This window comes from Gopherus evgoodei, chromosome 19 (genome assembly GCF_007399415.2).
Source record: "Gopherus evgoodei ecotype Sinaloan lineage chromosome 19, rGopEvg1_v1.p, whole genome shotgun sequence".
NCBI lineage: Eukaryota > Metazoa > Chordata > Testudines > Testudinidae > Gopherus > Gopherus evgoodei.
The window spans coordinates 8,521,657-8,544,924 of record NC_044340.1 but is presented as its reverse complement, the minus strand read 5'-3'; the positions used below and the strand labels follow the sequence as shown (position 1 = coordinate 8,544,924).

Here is a 23,268-nt window from a genome sequence, read left to right as displayed (position 1 = left end):
CTTCTCCATGGTGTTGCAGGCTGTTATGGATCACTGTAGGTGTTTTAGTGACATCAGCGCAGGATGGTCCGGGAAGGTACATGACACACACATCTTCATGAACATTAGTCTGTATAGAAATCTACAAGAGGGGGCTTTCTTTCCAGATCAGAAGATGACAGTGGGGGATATTGAAATGCCCATAGTGAACCTGGGAGTTCCGGTGTATCCCTTACAGCTGTGGCTCATGAACTCTTGTCTGGGAAACCTGGAGAGCAGTAAGGAGAGGTTCAACAACAGGCTGAGTAGGTGTTGGATGACACTGGAATGTGCCTTTGGCAGGTTAAAGGCACGCTGGTGATGCCTTTATGGCAGGTTAGACCTCAATGAGGATAATATTCCCATGGTCATGCTGTACATTGCATAATCTTTGTGAAGCTAAGGGTGAAAGGTTTGCTCGGGGTGGAGTGTTGAGGTAGACTGCTTGGCTGCTGATTTTGAGCAGCCAGATAGTAGGCCTAACAGATGGCCCCAGAGGGGGACAGTTTGAAGCAGGGAAGCTTTGAGGCAACACTTTGAAAATGAGAAGCAGTAACGTATATCTCTGATTGGTGCTGCAGTATTACATTACGTGTAGTTTTCCTAGGAAGCAATGGTGACATTTGGGGCCTTATATTCCAGTAAGCAGATGATTAAATTGCCTGTGTATCGATGGAAGTGCCTGCTATCTCAACTTGTAGGAAACAAAGATGTGTTACCATTAAATTTTTTGCTTTTATTGCAGAGAAAGAGCGCGCGCGCGCGCACACACACACACACACACACACACACACACACACACACACACACACACACACACACACACACACACACACACACACACACACACACACACACACACTTTCAGAGCTGTGTGTAGGCCCAGCTATCATTTTGAAAGTTGTCCAAGTGGGTGGAGTGAAGGGAAAACCCAGAAGTCACGGAAGGAGAAGGGGTGTGTGGAAAAGAGTTCTGAATGTTCTGCAGGAGAAGGCGGGCACACATCTGCTCAGTCTGCAGCATTATTAAGGACTTCAGCATCTACGTTTTGCTCGTCCATGTCTTTAACCATCTGCTCAGTAGCGTCCTTAACCAACTACTCATTCTCTTTTCTGTCCTGCCTTTCAGCTTCCCTCCACACCTGGCGTTCCCTTTTCTTTGCATTGGGGAATTGCAGTACCTCCCGGAACGTGTCTTTTTTGCTCCGTCTTTCCTCCAGGAAACTTTCCTAGAGATCTCTCTAGAGGATTCCCATGAGATCTCGGCATGCATCAACGCCCTGTTCTACCGTACTGATTTAGCTACACAGGGAAATGTTCAGCACACAAAAACATAGGCAGCTCTGTACATTTCTGTTCCCTGAACCCACCTCCATATTACACAAACCACAGCCCCTTGCTAGGCATCTCCTCTGTTGCTTCTTGCTCACTGGAGAGCAACTGCTGAGACAGGCTAAACATCTCTGGAGTGGTGAACAGTTCCTGGCTGCCTGCCCCACTGGGTGACCCTGCCGGGAGTTTCACTTTGTCGTCTAACTCCACCTCTTCATCAATGACTTCATCCTCCAGGTTAGGTCCTCTTTTCGCTGCCTCCAGGCCTGCCAAAGTATCCACACAGCTCTTGGAGGTGGGGTCGCCACCAAGGATAGCATCCAGATAGAACTGGCAGGTCTTAGATGTAGGTACGTCCTAGGACCCCCTCAAAATGTCCCATTTGCCTCCCTTGCCTTATGGTATGCCTGCCTCAACTCTTTATCTTAACTCTGCACTGCAGCATGTCCCAATCATAGCCCTTTTCACACAAACTTTGAGAAATCTCCCCGTAGGTATTCCAGTTCCTACAGCTCAAGTGCAGCTGTGACTGCACAGCCTCCTTTCCCCATATACTGAACAGATCCACAGTGGTCCAATCAGGAGAGCGTTTGCTGCGATAACCTGCCATGGTCACTGTCATAAACAGATAGCTAAGGGTTAATGTTTTTTTACCTGTAAAGGGGTAACACCAGTAACCTGAAACACCTGACCAGAGGACCAATTAGGAAACAAGACTTTTTCAAATCTGGGTGGAGGGAAGTTTGTGTGTGAGTTCTTTGTTCTTTGTCTTGTCTGACCCTCTCGGCTCTGAGAGTGATTTTTCTATCTCCTGCCTTTTTAATTTTCTGTTTTCAAGTTGTAAGTACAAAGATAAGACAATAGGTTTATATTGTTTTTTTTTTTGTATTTACATGTGTGTAGTTGCTGGAGTGTTTTGAATTGTATTCTTTTTGGATAAGCCCGTTTGTTCACTTTTTTTTTTTTTTTTTAGCAGTTGACCCTGTATATTTTCACCTTATACAGAGACTATTTTTAATGTATTTTTCTTTTTTTTTTATAAAGCTTTTTTTTTAAGACCCGTTGGAGTTTTTTTTTAGTGGGGACTCCAGGGAATTGAGTCTGCAGCTCACCAGGGAATTGGTGGGAGGAAGAAGTCAGGGGGAAAATCTCTTTGTGTTAGATTTACTAAGCCTGACTTTGCATACCCTCTGGGTAAGGGGGAAGAGAGATTAGCTCTCTTGGTGTTTGTGTTTCCAGGACTGGAAGCAGGGAATCTCCCAGGGTCATCCAGGGAGGGGAGCCTGGGAGGAAGTAACCAGGAAACAAGGGGAGGGGGTTATTTCGCTTTGTTGTAGGACTCAAGGCATCTAAGTCTGGGGGTCCCCCAGGGAAGGTTTTGGGGAGACCACAGTGAGCTAGGCACTGTATAAATCCCTGGCTGGTGGCAGCGTTATCAGGTCCAAGCTGGTAACTAAGCTTGGAGGTTTTCATGCTAACGCCTATATTTTGGACGCTAAGGTCCAGATCTGAGAAAAAATGTTATGACAGTCACCTGGGAAGATGCGATGAGACCTCTCCTGGCCAAGCAAACAAGAAATGGAATTTCAAAAATTCCCCTGGCTTCTAAGCGGGCGGGACAGATGATTGTTCATCTGGCTGCAGGGCAGTGGAGTTCAAACTGCTGGCCAGAGTGGTCACAATGGGAATTGTGGGACACCTTGTGGAGGCCAATTTAAAGTAATAAAATCAAGAGTGGTGTCTACATTGGCACTTTGTCAACAAAAATTTTGCGCAAAAGGTCTTGTGTTTCGTTGGGGTGGTTTTATTTTGTCACCAAAGTCGCATCACAATATGTACTCATCCACTGTTTTGTTGATGAGTGTAGACAAGGCTTTACACTTACTAAGGCAAATGTCTTTAGATTCTCACATGCATTCTGAGCAAGAGCAGGAGCCAGTGAAACATGGTGATTGTTACCCATTTTCAGAAAAGTAATGCCTTGTCTACACTAGAAGATTGTAGGTCTCTAACTATACTGGTGTACTTAATGAAGTACCATCCCAACTACTGTGGATGCAGTTATATCAGTATACAGATGGTTTATACAGTATAGCTGTTCTGGTGTAAGACACCTTTATACCATTATAACTGCATCTCCGGTAGGGCTTGTACTGACAGAACTGTGTCTGTAAACAATCACACTCCAAACTGATGACATAGTTACATTGGTAGAAAAATTGTGTCTAGACCAGGCCTTAGAGTAACGGAGTGACAAGACTCTCACCAGTACTGTTTCAGTTCATGTTTTGATCCAGGCAGCATCTGTAGGGGAGCCCAGGACATTCAGATGTAATCATGAAAAGGAGAATACTTAAACAGAAAACATGGTCAATGTAAAGAAGATCCCATGACGATAGCATGTTGTTGCGTAGATCTGTGTGCTGCAGTAGCATCAAACCCTTGGTCATGCAGTGTAGTAAGTGAACCCTGCCAGCAGAATATTGCAGCTGTTAAACTGGAGTGTTTAATTCCTCATTGGGAGAAATGGAAATGCAGTACTTGACAGGATAAGCCCATTAGATTTGAGGATCCCGAAAAGGGCATCACAATGTTTTCCTGATACTGGTGATAATGTGACATGAAATGTATCCAGCTGTAATTTGAAACTGATAAACTCACGCTACCAGAAATCTTGAAGGTTACCAGAAATAGGTGCAAATGCAAGCTGTGAATTTAGAAAAAGGTCCTGTAAATATTTGTTCCAGTACATTTGATTCTCAATTTACAATGAAGAAGGGTTAATTCATCTGAAGAGAGATTTCTTAATGGCCTCCTACACAGACAGAACTTTTTTTTTATTAATGTAATGGTGCCAGATTGCATTTGAAGGGCATTCAGAGATACTAAAGAGACTAAGAAATGCCATTTTAAATAGAAAAGGTGTTTGTTTTCATTATGGGTAAATGCCATTTTATGTTTTGATGCTTTTGAGGCACCTGTGAGAGTATGAGGGAAACTTTTTGTTTTGCATTTAATATCTACAGTATGTCTCTGTTAAATATTTTATGTAAAATAACACTGAGACTTAATTTGTTCCTCCCATGTGTAAGAAATCTGTGGAAGGGAACAAGCTAAACAACCTTCCTGTTCACATTTCTGATGTGTGGCAGGTAAGACGTGCAGATTGTGTGTGGCAGGTAAGACGTGCAGATTGTTTCTTAGGTTATGTCTACACTACAGCCTATGTTGGCATAATTTATGTCACTCGGATGCGAATAAACAACTCCCTGAGTGCCATAAAGCTACACCAACATATGAGCTCATGTGCAAGTCATGTCTGACCAACATGATTGCCTTCTGTGTTGATATAACTGGCTCTGTGGATATGGGGAAAGCAGTGGACATGATATCCCTTTAGCAAAGCTTCTGGTACGATCTCCCACAGCATTCTTGCCAGCAAGTTAAAGTAGTATGCGTTGGATGAATGGACTGTAAAGTGGATAGAAAGCTGGCTAGATCATCAGGCTTAACTGGTAGCGATCAACATCTTGATGTCTAGTTGGCAGCCGGTATTAAGCGGAGTGCCCCATGGGTCGATCCTGAGGTCGGTTTTGTTCAATGTTTTCATTAACGATCTGGATGATGGGATGGATTGCACTGTCAGCAAAGTCGCAGATGACACTAAACTGGGGGGAGAGGTAGATATGCTGGAGGGTAGGGATGGGGTCCAGAGTGACCTAGACAAATTGGAGGATTGGGCCAAAAGAAATCTAATGAAGTTCAACAAGGACAAGTGCAGAGTCCTAAACTTAAGAGAGAAGAATCCCATGTATTGCTACAGGCTGGGGACCGACAGGCTAAGCGGCAGTTCTGCAGAAAAGGACCTGGGGATTACGGTGGACGAGAAGCTGGATATGAGTCAGCAGTGGGCCCTTGTTGCCAAGAAGGCTAATGGCATATTGGGCTGCATTAGTAGGAGATTTGCCAGCAGATCGAGTAAAGTGATTATTCCTCTCTATTCAGCACTGGAGTATTGCGTCAGAAAGTATGTGGACAAATGGGAGAGTCCAGTGGAGGGCAACAAAAATGATTAGGGGGCTGAGGCACATGACTTTGTTAGGAGAGGCTAAGGGAACTGAGCTTATTTAGTCTGCAGAAGAGAAGAGTGAGAGGGGATTTGATAGCAGCCTTCAACTACCTGAAAGTGTGTTCCGAAGAGGATGAAGCTCGGCTGTTCTCAGTGGTGACAGATGTTCTGTCATATATGCAGATGACAGAACAAGAAGCAATGGTCTCCTTGTGGGGAGGAGGGGGAGGTCTACGTTGGACCTGCAATGTGTTGTATTTTCCTAATAAAGCAAGTTATGTTTTATGTATTTGAATGATACAAAAGTAGGGTGAAAATCGGAAAAAAATGAATAATACCTTTTGTAAAACCTGGTAATTTTTGGGTAAAAAATTGCTTTAAACTGAAAATGAAGGGGCTTACAAATGTGCCATGATACATTTTCCCCTTATGTTCCCTTTATCTCCTTCAACAGTAGCATGACAAGTTCCCAGCTGAATGGAAATTGGCATGTGACTATTGCGTGTGCTCTATAACCCCTCTGGGAGGACTCCTGGAGAGGCCAGAGTCTGCTACTCTGGCAGTCAATGGCAAAACGCCATTTGAAAGTGTGGAGGATGAGCTGAGACTGGATGAGGAAAAATTAATTCTTCTCTGTGCAGACTTCAGTCCATAGACATGTTTAGGGTAATTTTGCCCTGCTCCTCCCAGCTCACATGCCATGTTCCCTTTCTCCACGTGGATATGTGGGGGTTTTACGCAGACTCTGGAGGCAGCTATGCAGGGAGAGTATCTGGAGTAGTGCCCTCCTCTGGCCACGGCTGACAACAGCAGGATACCAAAGGAGGAAAACTGACTTTTGAAGTGATGAGAGTGGCCCATTACGAACAGTTAATAAGGTGTAAGTAACACACCTTACCACTCTCTTACCACTTCAGAAGTTATTTTTCCTCCCTTGGTATCCTGTTTTTAATTGATTTTATCTTGTTAGACTGACCTCACACTTGGTAAAGGAACACCCATTCTTTCATGTATTTATACCTGCTCCTGTATTTTTCACTTTATGCATCCGATGAAGTAGGTTCTAGCCCATGAAAGCTTATGCCTAAATAAATTTTAGTCTTTAAGGTGCCACAAGGATTCCTCGTTGTTTTTGCTGATACAGACTAACACGGCTACCATGCTGAAAACTGTATGGGGCTCAAGTCTCCTCCCATTAGAGTCAATGTCAGAACTCCCAGTGACTTGACTGAGGTCAGGAGCAGGCATGTAGATTATACAGTGTATGTATATTTTATTATTCATCATCTGTAAATCCACTTTCCCATTTTATAGTCTTTGTATGAACTGACTGTAAATTAATTCCATACATTGCACAAAAACTAATCATCTTGTCAGGACTATATTTTTGGTCACTGAGATCAGGAAACCAGAGGGCTGAGCCTCCTGCCAGCTTGTAAATGACACAAGGTGTGTACTGTCATGCCAACAGGAATGTTTTTCTCTCTGTTCACCTGGAACTATCCCGTCATAAATCCTTGCCAAACAAACAGCCAGACCTACAGTGATGTGCCCTGGGTTCACTCTTTGCTCATGGGGTGTATGCCGTAATTAAAAGGTGGGATAAGTCATCTCACTACTGCTTGAGGTCTTGAGCAACCAGTGATAACTCATACTGATGGGTCCGTTGACTAATTCCACTTCCAAGGTTCAGTGACCTGCTACTATAACAATGTAGGTTGGTGGGTTTGGAGGGAGATCGCTAGTTAGGCTCTCCTAAATTCTATGTGTGTGCTAGTTACAGTGGGAGAATGTATTCAGTTTTTGTAGACTGGCTCTTTGGTCAAAGTTCCCCATTGATTCCTGTGTGTCTTTATATACCGAATTTGGTTCCTTCACTAGCCTGAGAAATTCCCTAATATCTGTGATTTTTATCAAGGTAAAATTGCCATTTACTGACTGCCTGCAGACTTCATTAAAACGCTTGAGCAAAATGTGCAAAACCTGCCATGCTTAGTCACTGGAGGGAACTTGTCCTTGGTCTCATATTGCAGGTGAAATCTCAGGCATGCGAAAAAACAAAAAAAGAAAACCCAACTTTTTTTGGCTGGAGCATGATCGTACTAAGAAATCAGCTGTCTGATAAGAAATCAAAGGTGGGAATTTCCATCAGGTCTGCGGAATAGCATAATAAACACATTTGTAATCTGAAGTGATCATAAAGGTGTAAATTCATACTGTACTTAAAAACGGCCATTCAGTATTTTGCTTGTTTTTAATGGTGTAAGATGACAAAATGCAGTTGTGAAGCTAAGTATTAACTTACACAAAAACTGTCTACAAACAAGACCAGCCTATTGCTAGAGGCGTTAGTCATGCACTCTTTACCTCTTGTGTACAGTATGCAATCACTGGTATGATGTGTGAAGTGTGCCGCAAAACCCATGTGCAAGCTTTGGAATGTTTAATAGATCTAGATGTGAGGCCAGCGTTTCATTAGCCATTTCTTCTGGCTTCTTCCCTGGCTCCATGTCTGGCAGTTGTGGCTATGGAACAGTTTATGGGGCTTTGTGTATGCTGGCTAGGTGGCTTCTGAGATGTTTTGTCCTCCAGAATACCTTTTTATATGGTCTCACTTCTGAAGCAAGGGTTTTCCCCCATCATAAACTTGGGTCCGGGGGTGTGAGAAGGACAAGGAAAAAGAGGATGAGATCCAACAGATATTCGCTAAGATGCCCATCCAAAGCCTAGACGCACAATACATCTAACCTTTAAGTCTTACTGCTGCTCCAGCTGTAGTGTAGCTGGGTTGTTGGCAGCTCTAATAAAAGAAACCAAGGTTTATATTGCATAACTGGTACATGGTGTGTAGCAAGAGGGCAAATAATTGAGATTTGTTCCATGTTTGATAGGCTGTGGAAGCCAGCACTAGCCTAAGGCATTGGTATCCTTGTGTGGTGCATAAAGCACAAGTTAAATGGACATTTCATACATGTAGCAACCCAGTTGTTCTGTACTCTGCATCTGCTCTTACCGTCATCCATTGTAAAATAGATGCAGTGTTTGCCACCCTGCTTTTATATGCATTCGATGAACTTCTTAGAATTTGTCAGCTCCATTTTCCATTTCCCTGTACCTCCATTATCTTGAAATGTACACCAGTGTAAAATGCTACCAAATCAGAATGGGAATGGTTTACACACTCTTTGCTCCGGGTGTAAATAGCTACAGAAGGTGCAGGACAATGGAATACACTTCTACCCCGATATAACGCTGTCCGTGGGAGCCAAAAAATCTTACTGTGTTATAGGTGAAACCGCGTTATATCAAACTTGCTTTGATCTGCTGGAGTGTGCAGCCTCGCCCCCTCCTCCTCGCCCGAGCACTGCTTTACCGTGTTATATCTGAATTCGTGTTATATTGGGTCGCATTATATCGGAGTAGAGGTGTATGTCCATGTGCATGGCACAGTGCTGTGTATTTATGCAAAGCTCCTATACAATGGGTTTCCTTTCTTAGATGGTTTGCCCAAGTGTCACGGCCATAGCAGCTATAGAATTTGGATTACAAAAGTAGATTGCAGTTTGTGAATCTGGCTATTGATATCATATGTTTATTTGACTATTTTTATCTTTTTAATGAAATTGTAACTAAAATGTTTACTTATTTGCATTCTCTGCTTAAATGATCTGCATTGCAAAATCACTTTTTATGGAGTGCTTCACGTTTTCAACTATATACACATCTATGCCTTTTATAGTTTAAGTTTTTACTGTAAGAAGCTAGCAATTAAGTTGGTGATCTGTTCAGGAAAAAAGGTGGAACATCACTAGCAAATCTTTCTTGATGCTTGCTTAGCAACATTTTAAAGAATTGCAAAAGTGCAAAGCAATGCTATGTAAAGACTTCCAATATATTTATTCCTTTAGTCAAACTAGATGATTCATCATAGTTAACATTTGGCTCACCTTTCCTTCCTTTGGGTTCATGTATATGCAGTGCTGATTAATGAAATGGTTTGCCTAAATAAATAAATATATGGTAGCTTATTAATAAAGATTAGCTTTGAATTGTGCCTGTTGCTAATGAAGCTGGGATGGATCACACTAGACTCAGCAGGATTTAGTGCTGTAGATATTTGCTGCTGTCCCCTGCAAAGTATCATTTATATGGCCTGCTTAACTCAGTTCATAATAATAGCGATGCCTTAAAAGTGAACTGGGAAGCTTCTGTAAATACTTTTTTAAAGAAGATTTGAGCTCCCAGCCAGGTCCATAATGATCTTTGTGTTGGAATACAAATAAACTGTGTAAGGTGTTTGAAAATGAGATCCTTCTTATCTGGAGAAATTTTTGGCCTGAGAGAGTTAGGTGCTGAGCACCTGTCAAATACTATTGAAATGAGTGAGAGTCAAGGGCTCATGGGGTAAGGACAAACACTGCAACAACTGATGACCCAGACCTTGTGCTGTGTGTCCAGAGCCAGATTTGAACTGATTTGTTCTCCACTTTTTAATAAATGTGTAGAAGCAATTAAAAAACTCTTGAAACAAGTTGGATTTACAGCAGATGACATTAACAAGGTAGTTCTGTGCGGTGGTTCTGCTCAGATCCAAAAGCTGCAACAGCTGATTAAAGACCTCCCAGCTGAATTCTTTCAGAGTCTTGATATACTGAGCTTGCTGGCATGCTGCAAGGGCCATCTTTCCCCCCCTCAAGCATCTGGGGGAAAAGTGGGGCAGGAGATGGTAATAGAAATGATTATTGACAGATATTGTTGTTCATGTGGTTCCTTTTGGTTTTCTGGCCAGTCTGTTGAATTCACTGAATCTGCTGAATGTGTTAGAAAATTTTAATTTGTCTGATTTTTTTAAAAAAAGTTTTTTCAAATGTCCAGTGATTAGGATGAAGGCTTAAAAATAATCAGAATAAATCAATAATTTAAAGTTGGTTTGGAAATGCAAATTCCAGACTAGATTATGTTCTTGAGCTGCTGGTATTCTCAGGAAAAAACACAAAAACCCACGAATACCAGATATTTAAAACCCTTTGCATTTTGATGTGTGAGAGTATTTCGTACACAAGTAAACAAGCATGTCTGTTTTTCTCTCTAGAATGATGAAGTCCTCTGTACATACAGAAGAGGATGACTTTGTTCCAGAGCTTCAGAGAAGCATTCATCCCCGAGAGAGGCCGGATTGGGAAGAGACTCTCAGTGCTATGGTAAAGCATTGTTATATTTTATATATGCCTTGCTTTCTGTCCTAATCAGTGTTACAATGAGCTGCCCATTGGTTCTTTTATAATTATAGATTTTGACGTTATGTTCTTCTATTTCAAATCATTATGCTGATTACACAGTAGTCTGAAGAACAGTGGGATGTATTCCTTCCGCTTGCAATTCAGTGATGGGAGAGAAACACGCATGGAGGTTCTGTCCTATTAATACATGGCCCTAAGCAGGCCTAATAATCGATTAAATGGTCCATAATGTCACAGTGATTTTCAATCTGCATTAACCTCTTTTTCAGCAACTATCTCCAGTATGAGGGGAACATCTAGTAAAAACATGCTCTTTGAAGCCCCCAGTGTTGTACAAAGAAAATTAGCAATATGTTGGCTGTGTCTACATAAATGAAACATTGGCTTGAAAACTAAACCCCCACAGTGAGTAGAAAAGTAACCTGCTAGTGCATGTTTCCGTGCTCAGTGAAGCCAATGGAAAGTGAGCACTGAGTCGGGCCATTAGAGAGTTGTGGCCTGATTTTTTCAAATGAGCGGAGCACCTTGAGTTCAGGTTGATTTTAGTGGAAGCTGGGGTTGCTCAGCTTTGGAAATCAGGCTGTTACTCTATTAGCAGCTTCAGTGGGCTGCCTTACTTGGTGGCCTCGTTAAGTGACCTTACATCACAACACCATGGCCTGACTTCTGTTAGCATAGGACTAGCTGGAGCTTGTAGTGTGTGTTCATTTTATAATTTCTAATCTGAACCAAATTGCCTTATTAACCAACTAGTCTGGTGGAAAAAATCTATTCCAATGACTGAGATATTGATTCTCTGTGTGGGGAATGGGTTTTTAATCCCCATGCTGTAGAAGTGCTGGGTGCAACACCCTTCCAAGTGAACTCCTAGTAGTGAAACATTCACCATCTTCATTTGTGATCAGTAAATATTTTGCGCTTTTGTTGTGTCCTCTTTGGATTTGCAGGGCTCATTTTGCATGAGTGTCAAGGTGAGACTCTTTACCAACAATGACAAAGATAGACGGGTCAATATTTTAAAAGTAAGCATCATGCCCCAATCATTTTCTTATCTTTTGGTCAGACGATTCTGAGTCAACCGTGTCACTTATGTAGCTTCCTGATGCCTGAATTGGCTTTTCTGGAGGAGTCGGTGTTTTTTGTCTGGAACCGATAGGAGATACTATTGCTGGCAGGATAAATATTCTTTATATTCTAATTTTTCTCTTCTCTTCCCATGGTGTCTCACCTCATTCTCTCTCCTTTCCCTCCCTCTGCATGCTCCTCCCCTCTCACACGCTTCAAGCATTAGTTGATAGCAGCAGTTCTCACATCTGATAAGCTCTACCAGCAGTACTTATCTAATGCTATTAGAGCTTCTAGTTGTCCCTACTGAGAGAGCATGCCATGCTGTCTAGGGGCTGGGGGGAATTTGCATTATTGCAGAGGGAGTCTGTATCTAAATCTCACACTTTGAAATGAAGAGTGGGCTTAGAAGTGTATTAACTCCTCCCCCGCCACACTGGGGTGGGTGTCCTTGGCTTTTCCAGTGTTTCCGTGACCAGGACATTCAAACAATGACCTTTCAGGGTATTTCTCCATGTAAGGAATCTTAATGTACTGACAGGGAGGAGTGAATACTTTGATTGGTAACACTGCATTGGAAACATGGTTTCAGTTACTTCTGTGGAGGTCTTGCAGATATATCCATTATATGTTCCAGGCAACAACCCAATGAAGGTCAGGACTCTAAATCCAATGGGCCCTTCTTTAGAGCTAGGACCTTTCGTCACTTGAAAAGATTTCTTGAGATTTTCTTGGTCTGTCTTTGTGGCAAGGTAAAGTCATCAGACTCCCAACAGAAGATCTGAGTAACAATGGAATTGTCCCATCCATAAGTCCCTTTCACATATGCAGCAGTATTTATACCACAACACCTTTCCAAATGACCTTTAAAGCAAGGACATTGGATACCCTGTATTCATTCTGTGCCCGACAGTGAGAAAGCATGCTTTTCAACATCACTTAGTTTCACAGAGCCAACAAGCTTCATTGAGACTCAGTTCAGGTGAAACACAGGGCTGCTTATGAAGCCATATAAGAATCAGACAGAATAATCAAGCAGGGCATTTTGAATTCAAAATCATAATTGCTAGAAGAATTGGAAGAAGGTATACCTACATGGATCACTAGAGCATGAAAGGTGATTTGATAACTGGTGGTGTTAAATTTTTGTGTTGACTGACTGTTCTTTTATATATCATTCATAGAATGTGCAGATAGCAAGTGTATGTAGAAAAAGAGTTACCAATCTACCTCATAGTGGGGTTGTATCTTCATTTTACAGACAAAGAAAGAGAGCACCATGCACACTTAATATGATATTTTGTTCCAAAGTTTATTTTCAAGCAAAAACAAAAATGTTTTGGATTCACCAGTGTTTGTGCCCCTTATTGTTTTCCTATATCATTTTGTCTGTTTGTGACTCTTTACCTCTCATCCATCCTTTGTTAATTCTACCTGTCTCCAATCATTCCCTCCCGGGTTGTTCTTCCTCTGTATGTCTTTTTCTGGTCTGTACCTCATACTGCTTCTTCACTGTAACTTAGCAGGTAGATGCATAGGTACACCTTTGATCATGCATGCATGAAAACAAGGTCTGCTTCTAATCCATCTTGTTCAGCAAGCAGTACATGCTTGTGTCCTTAGCTAGGACCGTGCTTCTGAGTGCTTCCTGAGACCTTAAAGCTTGGTAGTCTTGTGTATATCACAGGTTGGACGACCCATTGCCTGTAACCTCTAGATGTGTCTCAGGACTGCAGATCTCCATTCATCATTGGTGGGTCTTCACTTGCGATGCATAAGTGTTTGGCCTACAAAGCCTTTACTCCTGCTGAATGAATCACAAGCCAGAAAACACACACATATGCGCATGCGTGCACACACACACACAGTTTGAATGTCAGAATCCTAGAAAAACACACTGCCATTGCTTCAGTTATTTTTACTAGTAAATTGAGCAGATGTATTCTCTAAATCATTGATGGGTGATTAAATGCAACCTCATGCTGACATTTTTAGTTACTTTTCAGAGTATGTTCACCTTTAGGTATTTATAAAGTGCTTTGTGATGTAGAACGTGCAATAGAAGCTTTAAATATGCATGTATTTATTTGGGCTAAATTCATGGTTGTCGAATTCTGTTGATTTCAGTTGCATTTCAACCAGAGAGTACGTTGACCCATTGCCATTACTGTGTTCAATCTGTGCCTTTGGTACTGTAGCATACTTGTTGTCTTGAATGTTTGATATTCCTGGGGTGCCATAAAAGGGTGACTTCTGGAGGATGACAAGCAGCACATTTTCAGAGGCTTTTGCTTGAGGCCAAGTTATCTGTAAGGTAAGATTAACAATGCCAAAGAGTTGTATAATGTTCCATTCATTGAGATGAAAAGGTTGATTTTTGAGGGGGGAAAATCTCCACGTGTAGGAAGCAAAGCAAGCCTACTGGTATACTTTTGTGACTGTTTTTTTTTTTCTTTTCCTGCCTCTGATTTACAGTGGACTAAAAGATTCACTTTTTCGAGCTTGATATCCTGTTATTTGCATCATGGTTGTTGTCTTGGCTCACTTTTACTCATGAATATTCCTTACAGCTTGACTGTCTAGTAATCTGTGTTTAGGTAGCATCTATGCATTTTGAATGTTGGGGTGATTTTTTCCTCAGCATGCAGTGGGTGTTCTGTCCTCTTGATACATGTTGCAAGGGCTTGAAGACTAGACACATTTAATTTTAATATGGAACAGACAAAGCCGGTCTTTTATGTCACCTCTCTGTGCCTTAGTTTCCCCACTTATAAAACGGGGATAACGATACTGACTTTCTTTGCAAAGCACTTCGCCTTAGGCAATTAATTTTTATTTGCTAGGTGAGTAAAATATCATTTGAATTTTGTTTTTCTTGATCCTCATCCTGTGACAGGATTGTTGAGAAGATTTTTGCACCTGAGCTGGTAAACTTTCATTACCATTTTGCAAGGTTGCATTAACGTCTAGCATCCAGATGATGATATCACTCTTGCATTCTTGGAAGCCATGCTCTGCAAAACCCGTTTATTTCCCCATCCAGTAGTTTGCATTTTGCCTAAATTTGCAGTGCACTCAAGTACCCATATGGTCTGGACATAGAAACCAGCAGGGATTATTTGCCCTGAGGTGGCTTTATGATAAGCAGGAGAGGTTGATTTTCATGAACCAATACCACTAGACTTTATGACTGGCTATTTTTCTTCCTGCCTGGAATGTACCATTACTCACCACCTGACAATTCCCTCACTGCCAACTCAGTGAATCTGATTGAGGTGATCACATCCTCTCTTTGTCCAGCAAATGAATCCTTCCAGCTCAGAGTGTGTTACCTACTCATTAGGCCATAATGGCTGGTCATCATATTGCAGCAGTCTTTAGCATGGAGCTTTTAGCTTTACTATATAATGTAGAAATTCTGGATGTTTGTATGAAAGTTCAGACACTAATTCCTTTTTGGGACAGGTGAATTTTCCCTAGATTCGTGACAGCATCTCTCATCTAATTTATGTGCTTGATGTTGCAATAGTTTGGTCATTCTTAATACACCTGGGATTCCTACCTATGCTAGATCTGTTAACATAAATATTGAGTGCATATTAACTTGCATCTTTCATATGCTATTCTCAGCTGCATTGATAAGACATCAGCCTGATTCTGATCTCGCATCGCTTTGATAACTTCAGTGGAATTACACATGATTTACTTCAGGTGTGCAATAAAAACCAGGCTCCTACTCATCATTCAGATTACATTATGATCTTTGCTATATAAAATTAGACATACGAGCTGGAATGAAAATCCTATCAGGCCCTTTACTGAAGCAGTGATGAGAAACCTGTGAAATCTGTCAAGTGGCTGTCTTAATACTTCCACAAGCCTCAGCTCTTAGGGAAAGTATATGTCATAGGAACTGAGGCCAGATTGTTTGACATGCTGAGGCTGCTCTTCAAAGACACCCCCCATCTTTCAGTCAGAGCAGGTTATAAGATCAGGCGGTCTCCATGGGTCCCAGCCAGTGCCCACTGAAGTCAATATAAGTGCTCTTTGTTGAGTTAAATAGGCCTTGTGTTCCAGTTGCACTAATGAGGATGGGAAGGAGGGAGCAGGACAGAAGAGAAAGTGAGGCTTGCTAACAAAAACCTACATCAGCAGTCCAGGTCCTTCAGCTCATAGCAAAGCTCCTGCAAAGAGCAATTTTAATATGACACAGAAACATAAAGAGCATAGAAAGAGCTTAGGGAAAGCACTTTGTGCACCAAAACCCTGAAATTTTCATCGGCTGCTGTAGCTTTTGTAGGACATGGCTGGTCTAACAGTCAGTCCCCAGACTAGAGGATTCCTTCTGGGTGAGAGAATACAACCCCCATTGCAGACTGCAAATATATGGCTCTGCTGTTCCACGTTTTTAACTTTTGTTTTTTGTTTTTTAAAACAGGAAAGGTTTAGGATTAATGTACATTAGTAAAGAGAGTAATGTATAAAAGATGCATGTTATGTCACAACTGTATTAATGCGAACTGAATTTTGGTGCGTGTTCCTCAGTTTTGCATAGTGCAAAGTTATCTTCCCCATTTTAAGCTGTGTTTGATTCATTCAGCCTTTCTGAAAGAACTATCTTTTTCCTACTAATAAAGATGTCATTGCCCATTTCCTGGTGTTTGCTGGGAAGTTTTACTTGAAATCATTGTTTTGTATTTCAATGGCATTTCCTCCAGCTATAGCAATGGTCATAGAAACATTTTTATATGGTTTGACTTTCTCTCTCTGAAAGGCCTATTCATCACTAATGGGTCCCCAGCCGTCAGTGCCATGCAGTGAGCCACGTCAGTCTTGTTTGGCCTGATGGCTGAACTGGCATGACAAATTTTGTTGCACTGTGGGTGATGGTGTGTGTTCATAGCATAGGTCAGCATCCAGTTGTGTTTTTCTCAGTGTGTGGAAGCGACAGATGACAGATTATCTGTACGTCCAGTATCTGTTAGTGGAATACTCCCATGAAATGCTCTTCGTCCAATGTTATCCAATGTGGGTGAACTCCCTGGGTGGTCATGTGACATTGTTGGAGTCCTCATTGTCTCTCCCCCAACCCAAACATGAGTTATTTCTTGCTACGAGTGAAAACACAGAAGAACAGATTTTCTAAGCATTAAAACTGAGGCCTTTCTTAGAGTCTTCACAAAAATCCAGCATATGATTATGGCTACTCCCCAAAACTAAAACCAAATCTTGTTTTAGTGGGTAAGCTGCAGATTTGTACTTTTTTAAATAAAATCCACATTTAATAAAACAGAATAGGTTAAATTCATCCTTCTGTTACGTGTCCATAACATCATTCATTTCAGCAGGGTTGCACAGAGTGTCAAGAGTAGCAGTATTTGGTTCACTAAGATTATAGAATGTGTTTGCGTTAGGTTTTAGAAAAGGTGATTGCTTCCTGGATATGGTGGAAGCAGACTGACCTGTTTTAAAAAGAAAAGTGTTGTAAAGCCTGATTTCTCAAAATTAAAAATAAATAAAAATAAAAGAGTTGCCTTTATACTTAAACACCTCCCTCCAGCCTTTGCAAACATTGCAGCATTGGGCATGAGAATCAAAACATGAAACTGATGAAAAGCCCAGCTTTTTTTTCTTTATTGTACAAGCTGAGTGAAATTAAAAATTATTCTAGTTTTATACAGCGACTAAAAGCACAGTGGGGTCTTTAGACAAAGGTGCAGATAAGCCCTTGCACTGAAAACCTACCATCTTAGGAACTAATTCTGTAAAACTCTTATGTACATGAATAAATTTACTCACATCAGTAGTCCTATTGACTTCTATAGGACTATTCGTGTGCTTAGTTATAAATGGGCTTAAGTGCTTTGGATTGGGGCCTAACTGGGCAATGGAGGGGATCCAACAGCTGGCAAATGATTGAGTAGTGAAATTTATCTTGTATGTTGTTAATTTACTGTTTCGTCTGTCAGTAGATCTATGTTTTAATCCATTCTGTTTCCCAGTTTATAACTTCTTTGAGGCATTATCTAGGTGTTGGAATTGTTTTTGTTTTATTTTCTATTTAAGAATTGTATTTGTAAGGAGAGAGATGAAGGGAATCGTTTTTAAAAACAAGTATAAATGGGAACCAAAAAAGTGAAGAGTTTATATAAAATTATTTTAAGCAACCTGGGGACACGATCCTGTTCCCATTAAAGTCAATAGAAGCTTGGCAGTCGGCGTTGCTGCAGTGCTCAGGCAGGCTAGTCCCTACCTGTCCTGGTTGGCAGCACGCTGTGCCCTGGAAGTGGCCATCAGGTCCAGCTCCTAAGCAGGGGTGGCATGAGGCTGCACACGCTGCCCGAGCACCAGCTCCACACTCTCATTGGCTGGGAGCTGGGGGGCGGAGGGGAGTGCCAGTTGGCAAGCGCAGCACGCACAGAGCCGCCTGCTGTACCTCTGCCTAGGAGCTGGACCTGATGGCTGCTTCTGAGGCGCAACGCGGTCTGTGGTGCCAGGACAGGCAGGAAGCCTGCCTTAGCCCCCCACTGCACTGCTGACCGGGAGCTGCCAGAGGTAACCCCGTGCCCCAGCCCTGAGCACCCCAAACCCAGAACCCTCTCCTGCACTGCAAATACCCCAGACCACCCCCACCCCAGAGCCTGCACCCCCAGATGAAGTGCTCATCTCCTCCTGCACCCCAAACCCCTGCCCCAGCCCAGAACCCCCTTCCACACCCTGAACCCTTATGCCCCCCGAGCCCCTATGCCCCAGCTTGGAGCCCCCTCCTACACCTCAAATTCCTCATAGATGCTAGGACTGGAAGGGACCTCGAGAGGTCATCGAGTCCAGTCCCCTGCCCTCATGGCAGGACCAAATACTGTCTAGACCATCCCTAATAGACATTTATCTAACCTACTCTTAAATATCTCCAGAGATGGAGATTCCACAACTTCCCTAGGCAATCTATTCTAGTGTTTAACTACCCTGACAGTTAGGAACTTTTTCCTAATGTCCAACCTAAATCTCCCTTGCTGCAGTTTAAGCCCATTGCTACTTGTTCTATCATTGGAGGCTAAGGTGAACAAGTTTTCTCCCTCCTCCTGATGACACCCTTTTAGATACCTGAAAACTGCTATCATGTCCCCTCTCAGTCTTCTCTTCTCCAAACTAAACAAACCCAATTCCTTCAGCCTTCCTTCCTAGGTCATGTTCTCAAGACCTTTAATCATTCTTGTTGCTCTTCTTTGGACCCTCTCCAATTTCTCCACATCTTTCTTGAAATGCAGTGCCCAGAACTGGACACAGTACTCCAGTTGAGGCCTAACCAGCGCAGAGTAAAGCGGAAGAATGACTTCTCGTGTCTTGTTTACAACACACCTGTTAATGCATCCCAGAATCACATTTGCTTTTTTTGCAACAGTATCACACTGTTGACTCATATTAAGCTTGTGGTCTACTGTGACCCCTAGATCTCTTTCTGCCATACTCCTTCCTAGACAGTCTCTTCCCATTCTGTATGTGTGAAACTGATTGTTCCTTCCTAGGTGGAGCACTTTGCATTTATCTTTATTGAACTTCATCCTGTTTCCCTCAGACCATTTCTCCAATTTGTCCAGATCATTTTGAATTTTGACCCTGTCCTCCAAAGCAGTTGCAATCTCTCCCAGTTTGGTATCGTCCGCGAACTTAATAAGTGTACTTTCTATGCCAACATCTAAATCGTTGATGAAGATATTGAACAGAGCCGATCCCAAAACAGACCCCTGCGGAACCCCACTTGTTATACCTTTCCAGCAGGATTGGGAGCCATTAACTACTCCTCTCTGAGTACGGTTATCCAGCCAGTTATGCACCCACCTTATAGTAGCCCCATCTAAATTGTACTTTCCTAGTTTATCTATAAGAATATCATGCGAGACTGTATCAAATGCCTTACTAAAGTCTAGGTATATCCCCAGCTCCACCCCTAAGCCGGAGCCCTCATCCTCTCCTGCACCCCTAGCCTAGAGCCCCCTTCTGCACCCCAACCCCTCATTTCCTGGCCCCACGCCAGAGCCCGCACCCCCAGTTAGAGCCCTCACCCACTCACATACCCCAACACCCTGCCTCAGTCCAGTGAAAATGACTGAGGGTGGGGGAGAGTGAGCCACTGAGGGAGCGGGAATGTAGTGAGTGGGGGTCAGGGCCTTGGGGAAGCGGGTGGGGCCTCAGAGAAGGGGCAGGGCTAGGGTGTTTGGTTTTGTGGAATTGGAAAGTTGGCAACTCTACAAGGATGAAAGAGTTTCTGTGTGTTGGATTTTGTCAGTGGGGATGTTGTTTGTTTTGGCTGTGTGTTTAGAGCATTAGAACAATTTGTTAGTATTATCAGATGTAAATTTTTGAAAGTAAATGATGTAAGTAAACTCTGAGAGCCTTGTTCTCAAAATAAAGAAAACACATTTCTTAGTAGATCTTTCACATGCAGGTTGAGATTAGGGTCTCTGTAGTGCTATTCAGGGGGCTAGCCACTAAAAGGGGATCACTCTGGCACTTTTGTCCAATAAAACTTTCATCTAGAATAGAGAAAGCACATGTGTATGTAATATACTGGTGCGGTGGAGTATACAAACTCTACACTGACCAGGAAAAGGGGTAAGGAACAACTGTGGGTTCAGTCAGCCTCCTCTAGCTTCATTTGCAATGGGTGTCATCAGGGCAAAAATTCTCAAAGAGAATTTTCTGGAGCTTCCTACATCATCTCCCCCCCCCCCCCCCCGGCCCCCCATGTATAAAAACTCCAGGGCCCAGCAGGGTTGTGAGGGTGTACTTGGGGCTACAGGCTGGGAGGGGGACCTCCGGCCTTCTGCTTGAGGCAGGGTGATGGGGTAGTTAAGCTAGGGCAGTGGTTCTCAAACTGGGGGTCGGGACCCGGTCACAAGCTGTCAACTTCCACTCCAAATCCCACTTTGCCTCAGCATTTATAATGGTGTTAAATATATAAAAAAATATTTTTAATTTATAAGGGAGGTTGCACTCAGAGGCTTACTATGTGAAAGGGGTCACCAGTAAAAAAAAATAAATTTTTTTTGAGAGCCACTGAGCTAGGGGCTTCTGCTCTGTGAGGAGGCAGGACTCTGGGCTTCAGCTGCTGGGCGGGGAGGAGTCTTGGGGCTTTAGTACCGCAGAGGGGTGTGTGTGTGTGCTGCCCCACAGGTTTGAAAATATATACTTTCCCTTCTCTGTGCTTCTGAAAAGACTTTATTTCTCTGTGCATAGTAGTTTGCTTAGTTTTAAAACAGTCCATGAAATAAAAATGGCTTTCGCCCAGCATGGAGCATCCCTGGGAGTCTCTGATAATTGGGACAATCACTTAATTGGCACATTGGCTTCCGCTGGAGTTTGCCAATTAAAAGAATTCAATTATACCAGAATGGAAACTGTATCTCGGGCAGTAGGCATTAAATTATGACAATCATTTCATTTTAATTTGCAGAGCTGGAGAACTAATATTGTTTGTTCTTTATATACACTGAAAAGAGAGCAAACCCATCTTGCAGTGCAATTTGACATCAAGGGGAAAACTTATTAGTCAACCAGGATTCCCTTGCATCCTTAGTATGTTGTGGTACGTGGGGTAGTGAAGAGTTGGGGATTTACCCTACACATAATATTGTTTTTGATTGCACTCAGACTTTTCCAGCCTGTGTACCCAGAGGAGCTGCCTACCTTCACACATCCTCTTAGATTGCTTTCAAGCCCAAAGCTCAGCAATTAATAAGGAATTTCCATTCAGCCTGGAAGTAGTTTGTTAACTTAAGGTTTGTCCTGCTGACACTGGCAGGATCATTGTTAAGAAGAAGAATTTGGCTTGGAGATGGCTGTGAATGTGAAATGCTTTGAAAGGGAGGGGGTAAAGGAAGGCTTCTGCGATTAGGGAATGTAGCAGTTACCCCCTGTAAAGGTAACAATGTCTATTAAAGTTCTGCCAGAAATGTTTTTCTTTTTCAGATGTTTTCTCTTTCTCCTCTGTCTTATTGCTAATGTGCTGGTTGCCTATCTTTTGTCATTTGTGTGGATCTTTGCACTAGAAATAAGCAAAGCTGGGTGGGTTTAGGTTGGCCATTCAAGGTCTTTTGCCCTCATGGACATGTGCTACGTAAGCCCATGGTGCACCAGTGTCTGTCTTGGAATGAACAACCATGCACTGTAGTAAATGCAGTCTCTTGCAATATGAGATAGTTGGGGTCATATGTTTGCATAAATGCACTGGCAACTCTTCCCTTTTAGTTTTAAAGAGGCAAATAAACAAACAAATGATGGTACTGCAGCTGAAATTTTGAATGCACTCTTATAATTCAAAGCTAAGGTTGCCACAGCACTGATAATCCTCTGCCACAGTGTGTGCAAAGGCATAAAAGTGTTTTAATGTGTATTATGCAAAATGTGCCTATGCATATGGTACTGTACATTGCTCTGCTAAACGGCATGCATAATTTCTATATTAACTGTAATTTGGCAAGGAAGGCCAAGTTATGATTAGTGTGGGAACTGAGGCTCTGAATTTCATGATGTTTGTGTATGCAGTGTAATTGTAGCCATGTCAGTCCAGAGTATTAGAGACACAAAGTGGGCGACGTATCTTTTACTGGACCAACTCGCACTAACGGAAGTTGGTCCAGTAAAAGATACTGCCTCAACCACCTTGGCTTTGATGTTTGTGTGTTAGAATCTTTGCATTAAAATACAGATCCTTTCATAGATCTCTGTTGTATATTGAGCATCTTATGGTTGCTCTCTGTGTCTCAGCCCAGTTTCTTATGGGTGACAACAACAGATAACACCACCTGAGTTGGGACACATATTGTCATGATTCAAGGTGCAAAGGATGGAATTCACATTGGAGAATGAACTGTCTTCTCATCTTTTGAGATGGTCCCTCTTTAGGCACCTTGTAATGCTGCAGTGTGGGAAATGCTGCAATTGTCTAAGAAGCTGTGCTTCCTCCTTGCTAGGTAAGACTCTAGATTTCTAGGGCTGTCAATCAGTTTTCACCCGCACTAGATTGCTTAGAAGAAAAAGAAATCTATGTGGGAGTTGAAGAAATTGGCTTCTTTTTAAGGAACCTTTTTAAAAATCAACATCCTTTGACAAATCATGAAAAGGGGTGGTTAACATTCTCTTATTTATTTTCCAAACCTAGGGATGGATCTCAATTGCAATTCAACTGTGGTAGGGAAGTTCAGTATTTTGTAATGGCTTCAAGCTTGAATATTCTATTTAGCACTTGAAATACATCCAGAGAGTGCAGAAAGAGGCTGAGAGCAGTTTCTGAATCACTGTTAATACATTTGCAGCATTTACAAAAAAAAAAAATCAATAAATCAGTCTTAGTGGGAAGAATTCATTCTCTGGCATGATTCAACAACGGTCCATTGTAAAGCAATTAATTAGCCACTGAAAGTTATGGAGATCTTTAGTTTGAACTGTTGTCCAGTACATTCAGTTTAACACTTCCTTGCTAGGTTTTTGCCAGTCGTGGTGGTGGTGGTGGTGTAATTTCGCATAGTGGTACATATTGTAAAGT

The 23,268-nt window shown here is 42.2% G+C and overlaps 1 protein-coding gene across 7 annotated transcripts in view; it reads left to right on the top strand.

Annotated features, from left to right (window-relative positions):
• The window catches only part of ARHGAP32 (Rho GTPase activating protein 32), a 409,701-nt gene that overhangs the window by 162,755 nt on the left and 223,678 nt on the right, over nucleotides 1-23,268 (top strand). For all 7 annotated transcript variants that reach the window (XM_030538283.1, XM_030538282.1, XM_030538279.1 and 4 more), the window contains exon 2: nucleotides 10,511-10,619. In XM_030538283.1, coding sequence (XP_030394143.1) covers nucleotides 10,512-10,619 — 108 coding nt within the window. In that variant the 5' untranslated portion in view covers nucleotide 10,511. The remainder of the gene's footprint in view (nucleotides 1-10,510; nucleotides 10,620-23,268) is intronic.